This window comes from Pipra filicauda, unplaced genomic scaffold (genome assembly GCF_003945595.2).
Source record: "Pipra filicauda isolate LSUMZ 115617 unplaced genomic scaffold, ASM394559v2 scaffold490_size440907_pilon, whole genome shotgun sequence".
NCBI classification, from domain to species: domain Eukaryota; kingdom Metazoa; phylum Chordata; class Aves; order Passeriformes; family Pipridae; genus Pipra; species Pipra filicauda.
The window spans coordinates 245,250-264,284 of NW_024104632.1; the positions used below are offsets into that span (position 1 = coordinate 245,250).

The 19,035-nt window shown below is 37.5% G+C and overlaps 1 protein-coding gene across 2 annotated transcripts in view; it reads left to right on the forward strand.

The window, feature by feature from the left end:
- Positions 1-19,035, forward strand: part of DROSHA (drosha ribonuclease III) — a 74,422-nt gene that overhangs the window by 40,882 nt on the left and 14,505 nt on the right. For both annotated transcript variants that reach the window (XM_027731140.2, XM_039386562.1), the window contains exons 18-26: positions 1,430-1,537; positions 3,916-4,054; positions 4,732-4,792; positions 6,668-6,727; positions 8,642-8,741; positions 11,351-11,453; positions 13,899-13,969; positions 15,027-15,071; positions 17,808-17,965. In XM_027731140.2, coding sequence (XP_027586941.2) covers positions 1,430-1,537; positions 3,916-4,054; positions 4,732-4,792; positions 6,668-6,727; positions 8,642-8,741; positions 11,351-11,453; positions 13,899-13,969; positions 15,027-15,071; positions 17,808-17,965 — 845 coding nt within the window. The remainder of the gene's footprint in view (positions 1-1,429; positions 1,538-3,915; positions 4,055-4,731; positions 4,793-6,667; positions 6,728-8,641; positions 8,742-11,350; positions 11,454-13,898; positions 13,970-15,026; positions 15,072-17,807; positions 17,966-19,035) is intronic.

Here is a 19,035-nt window from a genome sequence, read left to right on the forward strand (position 1 = left end):
GGGGTTGTTTAGCCTGGAGAAAAGGAGGCTCAAGGAGGATCTTATTGCCCTCTACCATTACCTGAAAGGAGGCTGTAGAGAGGTGGAGGTCACCCTTTTCTCCCAGGTAATAAGTGACAGGACACGAGGAAATAAAATTGGGAGCTTAAAATTGGGTATTAGGGAAAATTTCTCCACTGAAGGGGTTATCGAGCACTGGAACAGGCTGCCCCAGGAAGTGGCAGAGTTACCATCCCTGGAGGTATTTATAAAGACGTTTGGGATGTGGTTTAGTTGGTGTAGTTGGCAGTGTTAGTTTAGCAGTTGAACTTGATGATCTTAAAGGTCTTTTTCACTCTAAATGATTCTGTGATTACATTTCAGCTCTGCATTCAGTTCTCAAGAATTTCACAGTCTTTTACTTAAACAGAAAGTAGTGCCATTGGTTAGTCTTAATTTCTTGATCTTGTGACACTCAAGTCTGTATCTTCTGCTGTTCTGTCTTTAGTGACCTGCAGAAATCTGTAATGTCATTTATTCTGTAAATTATACATCATCTACTTTGTGTGCTTGTTTTTCTTGGTTCTCTCCATGCTATATACTCATTTCCTGTAATCACACACAATCCTTTTTCTGAAATTAATTGTGATAGCCATCATATTTTGATGCCCTTAAAACACACCATTCTTTTGAATATATTCATGTCATGTCACTAATAGGAATGATTAGAAGAAATTAAAGTGTCACAAAAAGTCACATGCACAAAAGTCTTTAAATCCTGCATTTCTTCTCTATCTCTTTTCATTCTTATGGAAGATTTGTGATGTTGATATCATACTTGCTGTACTACTGTACCGCTAAACTGTACTACTTGCTTATTTCAACCAGATGCATCCAAAGTCAATATTAGCATAGAATTTCTGCTTTTAAATACTTAAAGAGGGAGACTCCTGTTGTTACGAGGTAGGGTTGTTGGGTTTTTTTCAATTTTATTGACGTTTTCCCCAACAGAAAAATATTGTCTGTTTCCTAGATGATCAACCAGCAGCCTTTCTGATATTTCTTTAGCACTTAGGGCCAAAAAATGCCAGACTACAGCATTTCAAAAATCCCTTAATTCTTCCTCAAAAGGAAATGAAGAAAAGTACTAATAACTGTGCTTGAAAATGGAGTGGCTGTGAGTAGCCAAATGTTGTTTGGTGAAAGCTGATTAAATTTGTTTAAAAGGGGTTAAGAAGTGGTTAAAGCTGTGCAGATGAACCAGTACAATTACGTAAGTGCTCTGATAATGAAGGATGGGAAACCATAGATATTTTTTTTTCCTCATTTAAACCAAAACACTAAAACTCAGTGTTGTGACAAATGGAAAGTGTTCGTCTTTATAACTTAGTCAACTGAGTACCCTGTACACTGAACTTCAATGTTTTTCCTTATTCCAACTGTTTTTTAGCATGCAATGATGCTTCCTGTCCTCACTCACCATGTCCGCTACCATCAGTGTCTGATGCATTTGGACAAATTGATAGGCTACACTTTTCGAGATAGGTGTTTGCTGCAGGTAAGATATTAAAAAAAAACCAAACAACTGCTTGATGGTTTGTCTTTATAATATTCCTCAGTTTATCCTTAACCCTGCCTGCTGTACAAACTTGAGAAATGTGCTGCATTGCCACAGCTTGCATGTGCCTGATTATTTCCACTGCAGATCTTTCAAAAGTTTCAGTTTTCCCAAGAGACTTCTAGATAGAAATGTCTGTTGGACATGTAGATATACACCTACCTTTGCTACCGTGGTAATTCTGGACTTGCTTGTAATGTGTAGAAAGACAAAAAGATGCTTACTGAAAAGACTGTCAAGTATGCATTATTTCCATCTAAGTTATTTTTTTAGATATTGATGGAAAATACAGTGTTATTCTGCAGATGAGTGTATATGCCCTGCTACTTCTTTTTATAGTCTGTTCTTGCAAGAAAGAATAATTAAAGTGTTGCCTTTTTGTTTTTCATTCATAGCTAGTGAGTAGAAATTTGCGAATTTCTGTTCAGCACTTGATTTCTGCAAGTATATGATGAAATTTTTGCATTAACAAGCAGGAGTAGGAACCGGAGAGGAGAGTTTCTTATTTGTTTTAAATGCATCTGTGTCACATAACCAGTCTTTTATGTTAGCACATATTTGGAATCGATCACCTCTCAGACTGATGCTTGTCATGGTTGCTCCTTTCCTCTTAGGCTTTTTCTGAAGTTAGTGAAGACAAATGGGGACTTCTCTTTGGGATTTCTCCTGAAATAAGCATCATCTCTCTGCACTGACTGAACCAAGTTCAAACATGGCAGTTTCTGTGTATATTTAAGCAGAGGTTTACAGAGATATTTTTTCTTGTAGCTCTTCTGTTTTCTTGAAGTTGTTTTCCAGACCTTTCCTGCTGAAAGTTACATCAAACATTGAGCGTCTTCTAGGGTTTGGTTGTTGCCAGGCTGCCTTTGTTTTAATGTGAAAGATAAAAATGCAGTGATGGAAATGTTCAAAATGTTGAAACCAAACACAGAAACCAAAAAGCAAATTCCAGTTGAAAAGAGATGAAAGCATAAAAATCAAGTGTATAAGCATTAGTCATGTTTGGTTATAACAAATGTGCTTTTTAATACTTGATCCCTGCACAGATATATTGAAAACCACAAACATTTTCCAGAAGAGAAAGAACTTTAAGAAATATATATATATAGCATCAGTAACCTACTTAAGCATAGGCGATGTTAGTTGTATAATTTTGCATTGATTTTTACCTGCTTTATCATAGTATATTCTTTTTAAAGTACAGACAGGAAAAAAAAAGATTACACTAATTTATCTATTCAGAGAAGCTGTAATGTGCCATCCAGTTCAGATGGAACAGAATTTGAGAATGTGCAATTACGGCAAACTTACTAATATTAATAAGGAATTTAAAAGGACTTGGAGAAAGTTCTTATTGTTGATTAAATCTGATTTTACTCTGTAAGTCTTATGTTTAGAAAACAAGAGAGAACGCTTGAATGAATTACTAAATGTCTTTGCTCATAGTCTGCAGCACCAGTCCTGCAAGTATGTCAGAAGTAACTTTCTACAGCTTGAATTTGCCAGTGTATCTCTTTTTTATATACAAGTTTTGTGTTCACATACTTTTGTACATGAAGAACATTTTGAGCTGTGTATGTGTAAAGAAGGAGAAAAGGTGTGAGTTTGCAGGATGAAGTTCTGAGAGCAAGCTGAAGTTCTGTTTACTGCTGCCATTTTTGTAGTGGTGGTGTCAGCAGCAGAGTAAGCTTTCGATAATGCCAGGTGGTACAAATGTAAAACAGAATGCTGCCATTGCTCTTTACTTCCAACTGAATAGTGAGCCCTGTTAGTCATGAGGGAAAGAGTTCTTCTGTGAATAACTGTGCCAGGAGTAATATACTTGTTGTTTGATTTTTTTGAACTAGGAAAGCATTATAGATACTTAAATAATGCAAATGTGGATGGTTGAGAAGCTCTTTTAATTGCTTGTATTTTTGATATGAATATTTATACTTCAATGTTAGAGAGAATATATGTTTAAATAAGCAAATATATTGAAATCAGGTCAGCAAAGCTGGTAAGCAAAAGTCTTAGGGCAAATTGACAGTTCATGCTTTTTCTCTTCTCAACTAATTTTTCTTTAAAGGAAAAAAAAGTTGAAAGTTAATTAGTTAAAGTGATGATTGGGTAGAAATGTTGCTTCTTTCTGAGATCTGAAATAGGACATCCTACATTTAAATTGCTGGAACCAAGGTACTGATTGACTACATCACTCTGTAACCTTTCTTCAAACTGAAAAATAACAATTAGTAGCTGTCATTCTTATATAATGTTTTTCTTCCATTTGCAAAAATACATCTAAGACTTTTTTTTTCCCTGTATGTGTTACACTATAGCTTGCCATGACTCATCCAAGCCATCACTTAAATTTTGGAATGAATCCAGATCATGCCAGAAATTCCTTATCCAACTGTGGGATTCGACAGCCAAAGTATGGAGATAGAAAAGTTCACCATATACACATGAGAAAAAAAGGTATGCTGTTACACCACTAACATTTTTCATTTACTTCACACTTAATCAGTATGAACACCCTTTGTCCATTATCATTTTGTTGGCCATTGTTCTTTTGAGAGATCCCTTCAGTGAAGGATTTCAATGGTTATACACAGATATCAGTGAGATCTTTCTAAAAGACTGGATTTTGCAAATAATTCAGCAGATAAAGAGCTGAGAAAAAGCAAGGATAATAAATGGGACGATGTATGTTCTTTGATTTTTGGCTAGTGTTGTTTTCCTAATTTGTTGGTCAACATGGTGAGCAAACTGGAGGATATTTTGTAAAAATGTCTTATTAATGTGAACATGTGGTCTGTCTGCTGCAGAATATTCCTTACCCCTTACAAGTATATTCAGTTGTAATGAAGTAAATTGTTTATTGTTTATCTAATATTTGGAATGTCTTTTTCATGCAAAGGTGGTATTTTTATCTGGCTCTCTAAATGCAAAAATACAATAGTGTTGTAATGGGACTGTGGTCACTTAGGCAGAAAGCATCTATAAGGATTATATTTGCTGTAACAAACCCTGTGAATAACAGAATAATCTTCTGTACAACAATTACAAAATAACATTTTGAGTAATTATTTTCTATGTGTATTCAAATTGAATTAGTGGATGTTTATTTAATAGTGCATTGTTTATATTTCTAGGGATAAACACCCTGATAAATATTATGTCCCGTTTGGGACAGGATGATCCAGCTCCTTCCAGGTAATGAAAATAGTTGTTTGCAGGTAGGAAAGCTGTTGCAGAGAGAGATATTTAATAGAAACAACCAACTTACTGTCAGCAACAGCTTTGGCAAATAGTAGAAATGAAAAGTAATTTTGAATTGACTTTTATATTATGAAGATGTGCTGAACCTCCATTAGCAGTGACATACTAAATGTTTGGTCATGCCCGCAGAAAACTCCTGAGGAAGGTTTTAACAGATAATGTTATCATTTTTGTTGATCCCTGAAATGAGGAGGACTAAAAGGCTACCTTGGTGCTTTCTGCAGAATAAAAAATAAGATTTGTTGTTGTTATCATTGCTATAAATTGGATCCTCCATCATATTTTCTCAGAGTAGTACCTTCCTGGCCTGGAACCTTGTTAACATGAGCGTGATGCTGAACATGGGCTTCACTGATTTACTGGTCTAATTTTGACAGATGCAAAAATCATTAATGTTGTAATGCAATAATCCTTAAATGGCCACTAAGAATTCTGTGCAAATGAATAATATTTAAGATGTTGTTTATAGCCACAGGCACCATATTAAGATAAAGCTGAATAAACGAAACCCAAAGGGCTAACGTAAGAAGCAGTTGCATGTGAAATCTCCTAAATGCATGAACTAGATGGCTGAGTGTATTTTAGTTAACTAGTGCTGTGCCTTTTAAGAGCCATAATTTTAGAGAAATCTCTGAAATAAGAGAAGTTGAATTTTGCATAAATAGTAGTTGCATTGTTCCCCAAATGCTGTTTCAGCAAGACCATGCCCTTTTCTTTTCAAGCTTATTTCAGCCCTTTTAACATAACATGAGATAAGGCTAAATTGCATTAATTCTTGTGAAATAACACACAAATATAAAGTCCCACTTCTGAGTGACCTGTGTTTTCTGCTGTGTTGCTACACGGAGGAATTGTAGATTTGCTCATACATTGTTTTACCCAGCAGAGGTACTTGAATTCTTTCAGCCCATAACAAAAGCCTGCTATTTCAGAAATTACACTAACTGTAAAATTGTTGGGGGAGTGCAAATTACAATAAAAGCTGCCAAACACTTGAGAAGGATCTTCTGGATTAAAAAAAGTAAATAAATACATTCCTATGGCAATGGCCTTGATTCTGTTACAATCACACATCAAGTCAAAAACAGTGCTGCTTAAGTGCTTTGATGTATAGATCAGAAATTTGTATATATTCGAAGACAGACTGGCATTCTTTATCAGCTGTTGTGTCCTGTTAGTTCTTTGTTATATAAGCAGGCAAAGAGCTTGGAGGAAATGAATGCAAGACAAGAGAACACAGGAAATAAAAGATTCTACTAGCTTTTAATGGCATCTTTGGATGCATCTTCTTGTACAGCCATTTTTTCTTTTGAGCTTACAGGAAACAAGGCATTTAAAGGTGCTATGAAAACTGAAAGTACTTACTGCCTCACAGCTCTGCCACACCAACAATCTGTTGCAGTCATCCCACCCTGCAGGTGTTGATGTTAATTAGTACAGCTGCCTAGTTGCATCCACAAGGTTGAGGACAGGGTGTTTGTTTCAATCCCCTGGTGCCCTCTGATGGACAAAGAAACCCGACCTCAGGGCCAGTCAGTGGTACTATTTCTTTCTCCATTTGTGAAGCTCTGACAATAGCTCAGAATAGAACATAAGGAAATTTCAAAGACAGTGATGTCAGTTCTGAGTTTCATAATTCATATAGTTGTTTTTGGAAAGGACAGTAACCCGGAGAGGGTGGGAGAGGCTGCCAGAATGACTGTCATGGCTAATTAGCAATCAACTCTGATTTTTTCTAATTTAATTGTATTGTGAAAATAACCAGCATGTGTTACTAGCTGATAGTAAACCATAAAATGTCTTTTTCAGGATTAACCACAATGAGCGTTTAGAATTTCTGGGAGATGCTGTGGTGGAGTTCTTAACAAGGTAAATAGGGAATTCTTCAGTAGTTCTCACCTTTGTATAGTATTATCATACTGTTGGGTTTATTAAGCTTTTCAGTGTCTGCTTTATGACTGTGTATGTTTGCAGTCCTGCCTGATATTTAGACTTGCACATCTGCACACAACTGTTGAAAATTCCTTCAGTGCTGATGATAAAACAAGAAAGATTACAAAATTAAAAGCTAGACTTTATGTTTCATGGAGTGCGATTTCAGGTTGATTTGGGTTAGAGATTAGTCAGCTACAGACAAGTTGAACTTTGTACCCTTTTTGAAAAAGAGATATTTTTCTTAGCATGCCATTTTGTTTCCATAGATGCTTTTTCTCGAGTTGCAAGGGAGAAACACTTATTGCTAATATTGAATGTGTTCTTTTTATTTCTAGTTATTAGGGCTGTATGTAAATAAAATAGTTGAGTGCAAATGTCATTTATTTAGAAGTAATGAAAAAAAGCCAGGTTCATCAGAGGTTGCTTCAGTTCTGGTCTGAGTATTCTGAAATCAGTTAATAATACAGGGATATTACCTGTTATCTCCATTGGTCTATCTTACCTGAGTAGCAGAGGCAGGCATGTAGGTTACACTAAATAAAGATTATAATCCATTTTCAGCTGCTTTGTTCTACTGTTTTTAATAGGGGAGTAATCTTGTTTACTAGTGAACTGCTCTTTAAGCCAGGTTGTTATTTGAACTACAAAACTGCCTTTGTTGTCTCTATTCTCTGCTAGTCTCTACTAGCCATTAGCTACGTGATATTAAAAACTATTAGCCTGTAAAGGTCTCCACTGCCCTTAGAACTCATGGCCTTTTCCCTCTTACAGCAGTACAGGTTGATAAAATGGAAGACTTGCTGATTAAAATGTCTTGCATTTTTCATTGTCATTGTTCATCAACCATCAGTTCACTTTCTGAGCTAACTTTAGTCTCTATTCAGAAAAAAAACGAGCTCCATTTCAGTTCAATAGAACATGTAAGCACCTATTTAAGTCAGATTTTTTTTTTCTGCCTCTTTTGGCTTTAGGTGTCTGCTGTTGTGAATTATGATGCTTGATTAGATTGTCTCTAAGTTTTGTAGCAGTTTTTGTCTTAAATAATCTTTATCCGTCTGCATTTTCCTCCCTGTGTACCAAGTTAATAAAATATTGTAATAATTAGTGCCATACACTGCTTTAATTGTGGGATGTTGAAAGCCCTCTATGTGTTAACTTTTTTTCAACGTGGAATATGAAGGTGTTCAAAATCATTGATTCATTATTCAGATCTTGTTTGGATTGCTGAATTACTTGTTTTGTTTCAGTTCTATGAATTATCTTACTTGCATGATGAGAAATACCATTAAAAGTTTCTGAAAACCTGTGATTTTTACTCTTTTTTCCTCTGTGGCATTAATGACTTCATACATTTGATAAATACGAGTTGTTGAGTTCTGTTCTTTGTCTCCATTAACATCTCTTAAAAGTACTCTAAGAAACTTATGCTGTTGGTCTGGCCTGAATTAGCAGCAGCACTGAAAGCACCGACCTGCAGTGTGGAGTTTCTCAAGTCTGAGGGTTCCTTTGTGCTTTACTCCTCAGCATCCTCTAGGTGTCAATCTTGCTGAACCCACCGCTGCTGATAGATAGAAACCTCAGATGAGGAAACTGGAGGTCTTGGCAGGGATTTGATATTATGTGCTGTCCAGTAGAGACACAGCACTCTTCCACCCCTCCTGGCAGTGCTAACCCATCAAATAGCATTGGGCATTGTTTCTTCACCTTACTTCAGGGTGAATTTCCACCTTGGGAAGGGACCCATTTTATCAGCTAGGGTCTGAGGGAAGGTCACAGTTGTCTAGAGGTATATGTGGTTCATCTTTAATCAAATGCTGACAGCATCTGATTTGTTTTTTGTTTTGCCAGTGTCCACTTATACTACCTGTTTCCCACTCTGGAGGAAGGAGGATTAGCTACGTACCGCACTGCCATCGTACAGAACCAACACCTGGCCATGCTGGCTAAGGTATAGTTTTATGTGTCTCTGTACTTGACACCCGTGTTTAGAATGCTATTGATGTGTGGGTTGCTTCTTGAGGGATCTGTCTGCTTTGAACATCAGTTTCTTTACTGTGTTTTGAGTACAAGATTTGGAATACAGGAACTCTTTTCAGTTTGAAAGTAGATTTTAAAGATAAAGTAGGATTTAGTGTTTTCTCCAAAACATGTTTTTGAGAATAGGAATTTTTGCAGGCAGAAGGGTAAGTTTCTAGCTTATGTTGATGGTATGTCTATATTTACCTTTAATTTGCATAGGCAATGAAACTGATAGTAGAAATTTTGTGAAGAAAAAGAAACAAACTCGATGTTTATAAAAGGACTTTCTGATAGAATATGTAGGGAGAAGATGGCAGCGGGTGGTAGAGAAAATGGGGGAAAAAATCACTATATCTGCTCCGTAACCTATGCAGTCATTTTCAGATTCACTGTGAACTGTGAAAACGAAATATGTTAGAAATGCTTTTGGAGAAGAGTTCTGTTATCTCATGGGAAAAGTTGAGATGCCTCAGAATTTTATTTCATTTAATTCTGTAAATGACAGAATTTCTTATATTTCTATATGATACTGAGGTGTGGTACTATCATATAGAAAGTCTCTATTCATAGATAGGTATTCCCTTATTCATTCTTGATTTTGTTAGCTTTTTTTTTTTTTTAAACAGACTTACTGGTGCGATTGGTTAAGCTACACATGCACACACACATCCACTTTGTACTACTGATAGTTTTCAAGTTGCTCTTTTAGTCTTCCCTGTCTGTAATCACACAGTAACTTAAACAAGCATATCCGATCTTGAGATTTTGCCAAAAAAAAGCATGATTTCTAACGTCATCTTTTTGCTCAGCTCTCAGGAGAGGCATAGGCTAGGGAGTGAACACAGTCATTTTTCTCCAAAGCTTTCTTTACTGATTTAGGTAAGCATTGAATCATTTCAAATCATAGTTTTGTTCACAAATGTGGTATTGAGGTGCCTGACATTTGAATTCATGATACTATTTTTAAACCTGCATCATATATTCTTAAGGTCTGTTCACAGCCTTTACCACTGTACATGGACAATTTTTGAAAATTTTTATTGCAACATTTTAAAAATTGTAATTATATTAGATACAACTGTAAATATCAGATATCTGCATATACCAAGTTTCATGTGTCTTATATGATGTTCCTGGTTTCACCCACTGCAGTGTTGTGTTGCATTCAGTTTACTTAATATAATTCTCAGCTTCTCAATTTTCTTGAGCTTGTGGAATGCTGTTTTAATTGAGGATCAAACAGTTTCTGTAGCTTTTAAGGGACATTGTAGCAGAAATTTTGAAAAGAATCTGAAATGTATTGTGGTCAAAAAATGAGAAGCGAAAACCTATGCAAAAAAGGCTGTATGCAAGATCTGAAAATGTGTAAGACATTGGAGGTAGGGGAGATGCACTAACACACAAACAATACCTGTCAACATGAACAAATGATATAAGAAGTTTAAATTTTATATAAGACAATTATTACTCTACTCTTATGTTGACTCTACGGAACGCTCACCATGCATTATAAAGTGTGATGGAACATTGTAAGGGGTAATTCACTGTGTTCTGGAGCAGTGAATAGTGGAAAACTTTTTTCCAACTGAAACACATCTACACAATGCACCTCAAACAACTTAGTCTCCAACTTTACCTCTTAAATATAATCCATGAGGATGAAGTTGAAAGTTAATGAGAAATTAATCAGTAGAAATTTACACCCAGTTGGGAAGAACCTATTCTCATACAAACTTTGCAAGATGCACAAATCTCTGTAAAACTCCCAATAATGGTTTTGTGTCAAAAAGATGAATATAGAAAGAGAATTTAGTAGCTCTTGCTCGCATTTCTATAGCAAAATTATCATATATTATAGAAGATATCTGACTCACTACCTGGGATTCTGACTGGCAAGCAGAACTGTAGTTCAGGCAACAGATGAATATTAATGATGCACATTTGAAGGGAAGAAGGAAGCTAGGTGGCACTGTGCATTATAATATCAACCTTCTGCTTGCAGTGCCCAGAGGCTTTTGTTACTACCACCTGTTGACAGTCTTAGAGGAAAAAACCATATGTTCAATGGATTGTGTCTACCAGATTTCCTATTCCTCACTGTTCTTGTTGGCAAAATATTTTTCCTCAGTGCTAGCTCCTCTCCTTTTGAATGTACCTTTGGCATTTCTGAAGGCTAATTATACAAGGGCAAACTACCAGCAAGAAGCACAGCATATTACACCATCCAGCCACTATCAGGCTGTTTTTCTGTCACACTCTCAGCCCTTCTCTTGAATTCATTCCTAAAACTTACCAATAACATGTTTTGATCTTGCTTCCTTTGACAATCTGATTTGATAATTCGTAATTTTTCCATGGTATCACACTGTAGTTGCTTGCCTTTAATAAAATAATAGGAAGTTTTCTAATTTGAGCCTGTGTTTGAACTGAAACTATGGAGAAAAGGTCCACAGTTCCCTCACTGTTCAAACTTAGTTGCTGCATGATAACCGTGTAATTGAGGTTTAGTGGTTTTAACTATTTTCTCGTATTCTGCAGAAGCTGGAACTAGAACGATTTATGCTTTATGCTCATGGTCCAGACCTTTGCAGGGAATCAGATCTCCGTCATGCCATGGCCAACTGCTTTGAAGCCCTAATAGGTAAAGTGTTTGTGTGTGCAGACAGTTATGTTTTATGTGTGTCTATGTGCCATGTTGACTGTGACGGAGGAGATGTGAGTCTGTTGAGTAGTGCTAGTATGAGTAGGCAGTGGTAAAGCTTCTTGCTTCTTCTTTGTCTCTTCCCATCTCCTGCACGTATGCCGCATTAAAACATGAGTGTGTGGTATTACAATGAAAATTTCACCTTCCTTATCCTGCCTCCCACACACTGAAGTTGGAGCTGTTTCATACTGTTGTGGCGCAGCACTTGAGTCTGCCACTGCCGAACTTCACCTCTCATGCCCACCATGGCCTGCCACCTGCCCCTGGTCTGAGGGGAGCAGTTCAGTCACCGTGGCCTGGCAGAAGAAGGGCAGGTTCACTGCTTCCAAAAGTATTTGAACAGATCTACAACCTGAGCCCTGAATTTTAAACTGCAGCTTGCTTTCTGAACGCAGAAGGCACTCCCAATCAAGTCACCAGCCTACTTCCTCTGTGCCCTGCTAGCCTTCCGTGAATTAAATGTGACATTTGCCAAGTAAATATTTTTTAGTCTTTGCATTTTTCTTACAAATAAAAAGCACGGCAACATGCTGGTGTAATAAAGCTACCAAAACCCTCTAGCTGAGGGTGAAGGACAGTTGTGTCAAATTTGCGGTTGGACACTAAGATGCTGATTAGTGACTGGCTGCACTAGTCCATAGATTTATGCTGGAGAAGAAATCAGGACCTGACCACAGTTGCCGAATAAACAGGCAGTAAGGCAGAAGTCTCATTGGCTACATCTACACAAGCTCTGTTTTAAATAGCATATTTTTATGAACTTGTTTGAGTACACAAAGCAAGCTAAATCTCACTGGTTTGACTTCATATTCATCCAAATGTACTGTACAGGATATTAGCTATGGACATGGTTTAGCCCTGATCCAGGTCTTTATGTACTACACAAGCTCCTAAAGCATTTTGTCCTGCTTTGAAAAATAGATCATAGTTGGCTTAGATGTCAACAGTTCTGTGCGTTCTGCCTTGGGCCAGATTGTGTTTCCTCTTATCAAGAAATAAGAGTTTTCTTTTTAACTCTATTTTGCTTTCCATAAATGCTTTGATCTTTAATTTAAAAATAAAAAACAAACAGAAGAGGAACACTAGATATGTATCTGTGTCTTTGTTCATAGGCTTCAGCTTGTCTAGGATATAGCGATGAGAATTATTTGGCAAGCATTGAGATGAGCTGAGAGAGCAGGCTTGCTGTTTAACCTCTAATACAAAGTTATTCAGAAAGGTAATTGAGCAATAAGATTTTGCTAGGGCCATAGCTAAAATCTGGGAGCTTGTTAAGGGTTTATAAAAGTGTATGTGGGGTCTGAAGCTCCTACTTGAGACTCTTTTACAAAGTCTGGTGCTTATTCCCTGTGACAAAAATAAAAATGAGAAGTATAAGCAGGCTGCCTAGGACATGTTTGAAATTCTGTGCTCTCATAATATACCTCTGCAAGATAGTCTTGTAAACCCCAAACTGTTCTCCAAAGAGTCCAAAGAAAGTAGTTGACCTAGTGAGGAATTAAAAAGGAAAGAGGGAGGGAAAGACAGCAAGGCAGTCTTCCTGTGTGTGGGAACATGGACTCCTTTTCTCTGTGTTCTTGAGATAACTGTGTATTCCATTTGCTTTTATGCAGATATGCTTACAAGAACAAGCTGGAGATTTTTAGAAACCCTACTGTAAAGCATATTGAAGGACAAAATGTTGATACTGAATTTATGAAGTGCTTGTGGAGATACAGAGTGTATGGAGTACACCCAGAAATATAACATGATAGCACAAGTTTTGCAGAGCTTGTTACTGACAGGCATGTGGAGGGGGCTAGTGAGGGCTGTATGTGAAGTTTAAAATAAATAAATAAATACCATACTCTCCAAAAAGTGAGAGATGCAAAGGTGCGGTTTCCAATGTATTGTTGTATCACAGTGTCTTATTGTGATATTGAGAAGGCCTTGAGGTTTGTAATATTCCTGATACATCATTTATATGCAGAATATAATGTTGCTGGAAGTACAGAATAAATGCAATTATTTGCTAGCTATTGAAACATATTTCATGGGTTTCCCTATGTGCATATATTGTATAGTTAGCTGTTTACTGGAAAGTACTTTTAGAAATGTATTGCTTCTGGGCTAGTTTGTTTAAACTTTGCTCTTTGGATGTATCATTTTCTATCACTGATATAATTATTTCAGGTTTTTCTGTGCATTTTATGACAATTGATTTATGTTGGTGTTTAACGTGCTTTAAATTTCTCCAAAACAGGTATTGCTACAGAAAGCATGCTTTTAAAAATAAATGTGTTAGAGATGAAGAAGGCAAAGATCTTTGACTTTCCTGTGCTTAGTAATTTTCTAAATACTAATTGCATTATTGACCTTTGGCATATTGGTCCCCTCATGTAGGAGCTGTTTATCTAGAGGGGAGCCTAGAAGAGGCAAAGCAATTATTTGGACGTTTGCTCTTCAATGAAAAGGTATTTATATGATTTGATTTCCATTTTAAAAATAACTTAAGACGTGCTTTCTTGTCCATTGTTTTACTTGAGGATCACAAATGAACAGGAATACTACATGTGTTGTGCGTAGTTCCTGGAGATTGAATAAAATATAATGTGTTTAGGGCAGCAAGCTCTACTGGTTCGCGCAAAAAAATTATGGTGTTTCCTCTGGTGTGCTGCAAGTTGAATGGCTGAATTAGGGAAGAGTGACATGGGAAACCTACAGGCTTCAATTCAAAGGGCTGCTCTAACAACAGAAATACGTGCTGTGGATTCAGCTGGCAGGCTTTGAGGAATGATGTACATGTAGAGCAACTATTCCTGTTTCATCGGTTGCATCATCCCACCCCTAAAAGCTTGGGGAAAAAAAAGAAGAGGGCATTTCATCCAGCATCTACACAATTGCATAATTCAAGTCTGATCTGTTCTTGCATACTGTATCTTAGATGATTTTTAGTGCAAATATATACCATATAATGGTGAAGGAAAATACATACTGCTGAGGACAACGTGTGGCAGCAGTGAGCAGATGAACTGTACAGAATTCTCCTTCCTCTGAGTCTGAAACGACAAAGCTTATTAGAAATAGAAGTGTTTTGAAGCTTATTGTAACTCAGTGTTTATTTCCTGCTCAGTGGTTGTAGTGAAGGAAGCCTATAAGAAATAGAAAATAAGTGGGTTTCTTTTTCTTTTTCAGTCCTTGCCCTTGTTGAAATCAAACTTGATACTGAGGAGTACTTGCAAATAAAGTTAGTCCTGAGGCTTAAACAAATCTTTTTCTTCCTTTAACCATGTTTTATATGTTTCAAGGATTTTTCCACCTCTTTGTCACAAGCTAATTGGGAGAACTACAGGCAGTTTGAACAGCAAATACACGATTTTAAAAATTAGTTTGCCAGCACTATTGAATTTGCAATAAGCAGAGTCAGCATCTGAAATAGTTCAGTATTTCAAGTAATGACATTTTATTTAGTACTGTGGAATTTGTTAAATGACTCCCTTGAGCATTAAAGACATCTTTCAATGTTTGCAGGACCTGCGGGATGTATGGCTTAATTATCCACTACACCCACTTCAAGTAAGTGTATCCCTTTCTATAATAAATTTCATAGCTCTCTTTTATTTTTAGGGATGCTTTTCTGTAGGTTTCCATTGTGATGGCGTCTCAGAAATTGTGCTAAAAAGTAGCCAAAGGAATATATATATATGTTTGCCTTTGTGTTTGGTTTGAGATATGGGGGTTTTGTGGGTTTTTTTAATAAATTAGTCTCTGTCTCTCTGAGGATTAGTCATTCGCTTTTCCTTGACTCACATTTGTTATATAACTGTGCCTATAAAATAAATCCAGTGAGAGATAACATTTTGACAGCTTCTTGTTCGTCTTCTCAAAGTTGGGGAAAAAGGGTGCAAACACTGTGTACATATTTTCTTAACCTGAAGTTAGGACTGAAACCTTAATAGTAGGAAGGCACATTAGTGGAGTGGAATAAGAGTTTTAATTTGATTCTGTTTCTGATGTATATGTGTGTGTTTGTGTGTGTGCAATGATATTATGGTTGTTTCAGTGATGCCAGTAACTTTAATACCAAATAAGCACTAAAATTGTGAAGGTGTCTGAAGGCTAACTTATTCTCCATATATTGAAGGATACAACTTCACAAGTTGTCAGTTTATGAGGCTGGAAGTTGGGACAATGGTTTCCTAGTCCTTTTTCCATGACTCGGTTTTGGGGGAGACCTAGATCAAGTCTCAGAGCCTCTTTGCACTGTAGCTCCTTGTCTTCACTGGAAACAGGAGTGTGCAGGAGTGCTGCAAGAACAGCAATGGGTGCATAGCCAAAATCTTCAGCAACAAATGTGTTTTTTACAACCATCTCTTTCTGAGTGTAAATAGAAAAAATTCTTAATGGGAAGATAAACTTTTGAGACTCCACCAGCTATCCTGCACGGTGGCACAAATTCCCGAGAAGATTTTTCTTATTGTGAATTTCTTTCTTTTCTCTTACTTTATTTTAACCTTTTAGTCTCTGCTTTCACAAAGACTTAGAGATTGGAGAGAGTCAGTGTATGAAGCTTGTAATTTTTTGCTACTACCTTAAGTTGTGTGATGAAAATTTTCTTCCATGTCCCAAAAACCATCCTAGGTAGTTTTGCCAGTAGGTTAAACACAGGCTGCTCAGGTTGGCCTTTGGGCACAGCTAGCCTGAAAAATAGCATTTTAAAAGTACACCAAATGAGATCACAGTTAAAAAAAAAAAAGCTCTGGGTAAGATGCACACAACTGAAGATCTGTAACCCTGTTATTTGGCAGTAGCCAGGTCTGTAGAAATGGTAATGAGAAAATAATTAGTGGTCACATGGATATTTATGGACTCTTTCTAAAGACATGTGAAGACAAGTCCTACTTCCAAATGAATAGGAGACAAAAAAGCATGCAATAATGCAGATGATACTGTCTGCTGGATTTACTGAGAAGCTGTTAGAAAGACACTCAGGAAAGGCTTTTAAAAATGTTGTTGGTTTTTTTTTTTTAAAGCAATAAAAATGCAGCCCCAGTGAATACTGTCAGTCCTTACAAGATTTAAAGGAATGGCTGAAACATAAGAAATGGAGAACAGGAATGAAATGATTGCATTTTACAAGGGATGGTGATCACTGGCAGATTTCTGTAGAGATCTTTGCTGGAGTACAGGCTGTTCACATCAGCAGCTTAGGGAAGAGGATGAACAGTGAGGTGGCAGTTCATTGACAATACCAAATTCTTCAGGGTAGCAGGGACAACAGCATACTGAAGAATTTCAGTCCAGTTGTGAGAACGCAAGAGTGACTAACTGTGGAGTTAAAAGAGCAAACAAAATTCTGTGTAGGTAACTAGAAAGGGCTGTACCTGAGGAAGAAAAAAGCGGTCTCAGTTCCACATGCAACGGTCTGAACTGACCGTTATCACCCAAGTGTGAGATTTTTGTGCAAGGATATGTAGTTCTATGAAAATGTGAGCCAAAATCTCACTACTGTTTAAGAACAAAGACAATTTTGAATGTAATCAATTAATAGAATATGGACAGACAACAAACCAAAAATGATGTGAATACCTCTTTAAAAAGCTGTGGCTATTCTTACTTTTCTTTTCGGCATCCTCTTCTGGATGATTCCTCCTGTAAGGCATTACTATACAAAAGAGATGCCCAGAGTGGCTGGAGGAAATGCTTAAGCCATTTCCCAGCTCCACAAAGGCATTTAAACCTGTCACCACATCTCAAGGACATCAGACAAGAAAGTGATAACAAAAGATACTGACCCAAAGCAATAATTTTAATTTTGTTGTGTTATTGTGCCCTTTTGAATTTCATATACAAAGTATTTATTCTTGATTTTTGATAGTAATGGAAAGTGGGAGAAATTGATTTGGGTTTTGTCTCTCTTGACAAGCTGTCAGTCTGCCAGCCCTATTCTAATAATTTTTGAATCTTTTGCTCAGTTACAAATAATATGACAATACTGTAAAATGCAGACATGTACAATTGTACATGTTTTTTGAAACTAAATATTCCATGCTGTCCACACATAGAGACGTGTATGTGATGTGTTTAAATGCCTCAACTGTTAAAAAAGCGTACACCTGAGCTCACGTCTTCTTTGCGTGGTAGTTACCCAAGACCAAAAAGCAGAGGAAGCCTGGTTTTCTTGGTTCAACTGTCCATGGAACAACTTGTCCATTGTATTCTTTGTCCTTGATTTACAGAAGGCTTGCTTTTCTCTGAAAAGTTCTGCAGCAGTGTCAGTTTATCATTACTCTCACTTCATTTTTCTTGCAGCTGCAGGAGTCCAATACTGACAGGCAACTCATTGAGACCTCTCCAGTTCTTCAAAAGCTTACGGAGTTTGAAGAGGCAATTGGAGTCACCTTCACTCACGTTCGGCTTCTAGCACGTGCGTTCACTCTGAGGACAGTAGGCTTTAACCATCTGACTCTGTGAGTACATAGCAAGAGTCCTTACATAGCTCTGTTGTTGTTGTCCCTTCCATTATATATCCCAGAGTACCTTATTTGTAAACAAAGTATGTTATATCTGTTTTTTGGAAGCGAATAGAGCAACTATGTTCACAAGCCTCCCTGGCTCAGTATTCCATCTCTGACAGTAGTCAGTAGTGGATACCTTGGGAAAGACTGTAGAAGATGTTGGAGACCTGTCCTGGTGTTTATCTGGAGTTTTCTGCATCGCTGATATTTGCACATCACTCCTGAGGCAGTAGGAAAACATACCTGGAGGTACATTTGGACAGAGGAAGGAAGTAAAATCATGCTTTTTGGTCCAAGTGTAACCCTCTTCTGTTGTAAGCAAAGATACTGTTTCAAGGAAACAGTATCATAGGATATGTTGAGTTGAAAGGGACCCATCAGGATCATCGAGTCCAACTCCTAGCTCTGCACAGGACATCCCAAAAATCACACCATGTACCTGAGAACATCGTTCAAATGCTTCTTGAACTCAGACAGGGTTGTTGCTGTGACCACTTCCCTGGGGATCTTTTTCCAGTGCTCAAGCACCCTCTGGGTAAAAAACCTTTTCCTGATCCAAACTAAATTTCCTCTGACTCAGCTTCATGCTGTTTCCTTGAGTCCTGTCACTGGTCACTAGAGTGATCAGTACCTGCCCATCTGCTTCCCCTCATGAGGATATTGTGGACCAGAATGAGGTCTCCTCTCAGTCCCCTCCTCTCCAGGCCGAACAGACCAAGTAACCTCAGCCACCCCTCCTACAGCTTCCCCTCCAGACCCTTCACACAATACTGTTTTGTGCAAAAAACTGCACACAATAATCAAGGTGAGGCGGCCCCAGTGCAGAGCAGAGCAGGAGAATCACCTCCCTCAACCGACTGGCAATGCTTTGCCTGATGCCCCCGGGACACAGAGGGCACAGCCTGATACCCTCCTGGCTGCCAGGGCACTGCTGACTCATATTCAACTTGCCATTGACCAGGCTGCTCTCCAGCCTCATTCCCTAGTCTATACACACAACCAGGCTTGCCCTGTCCCAAGTG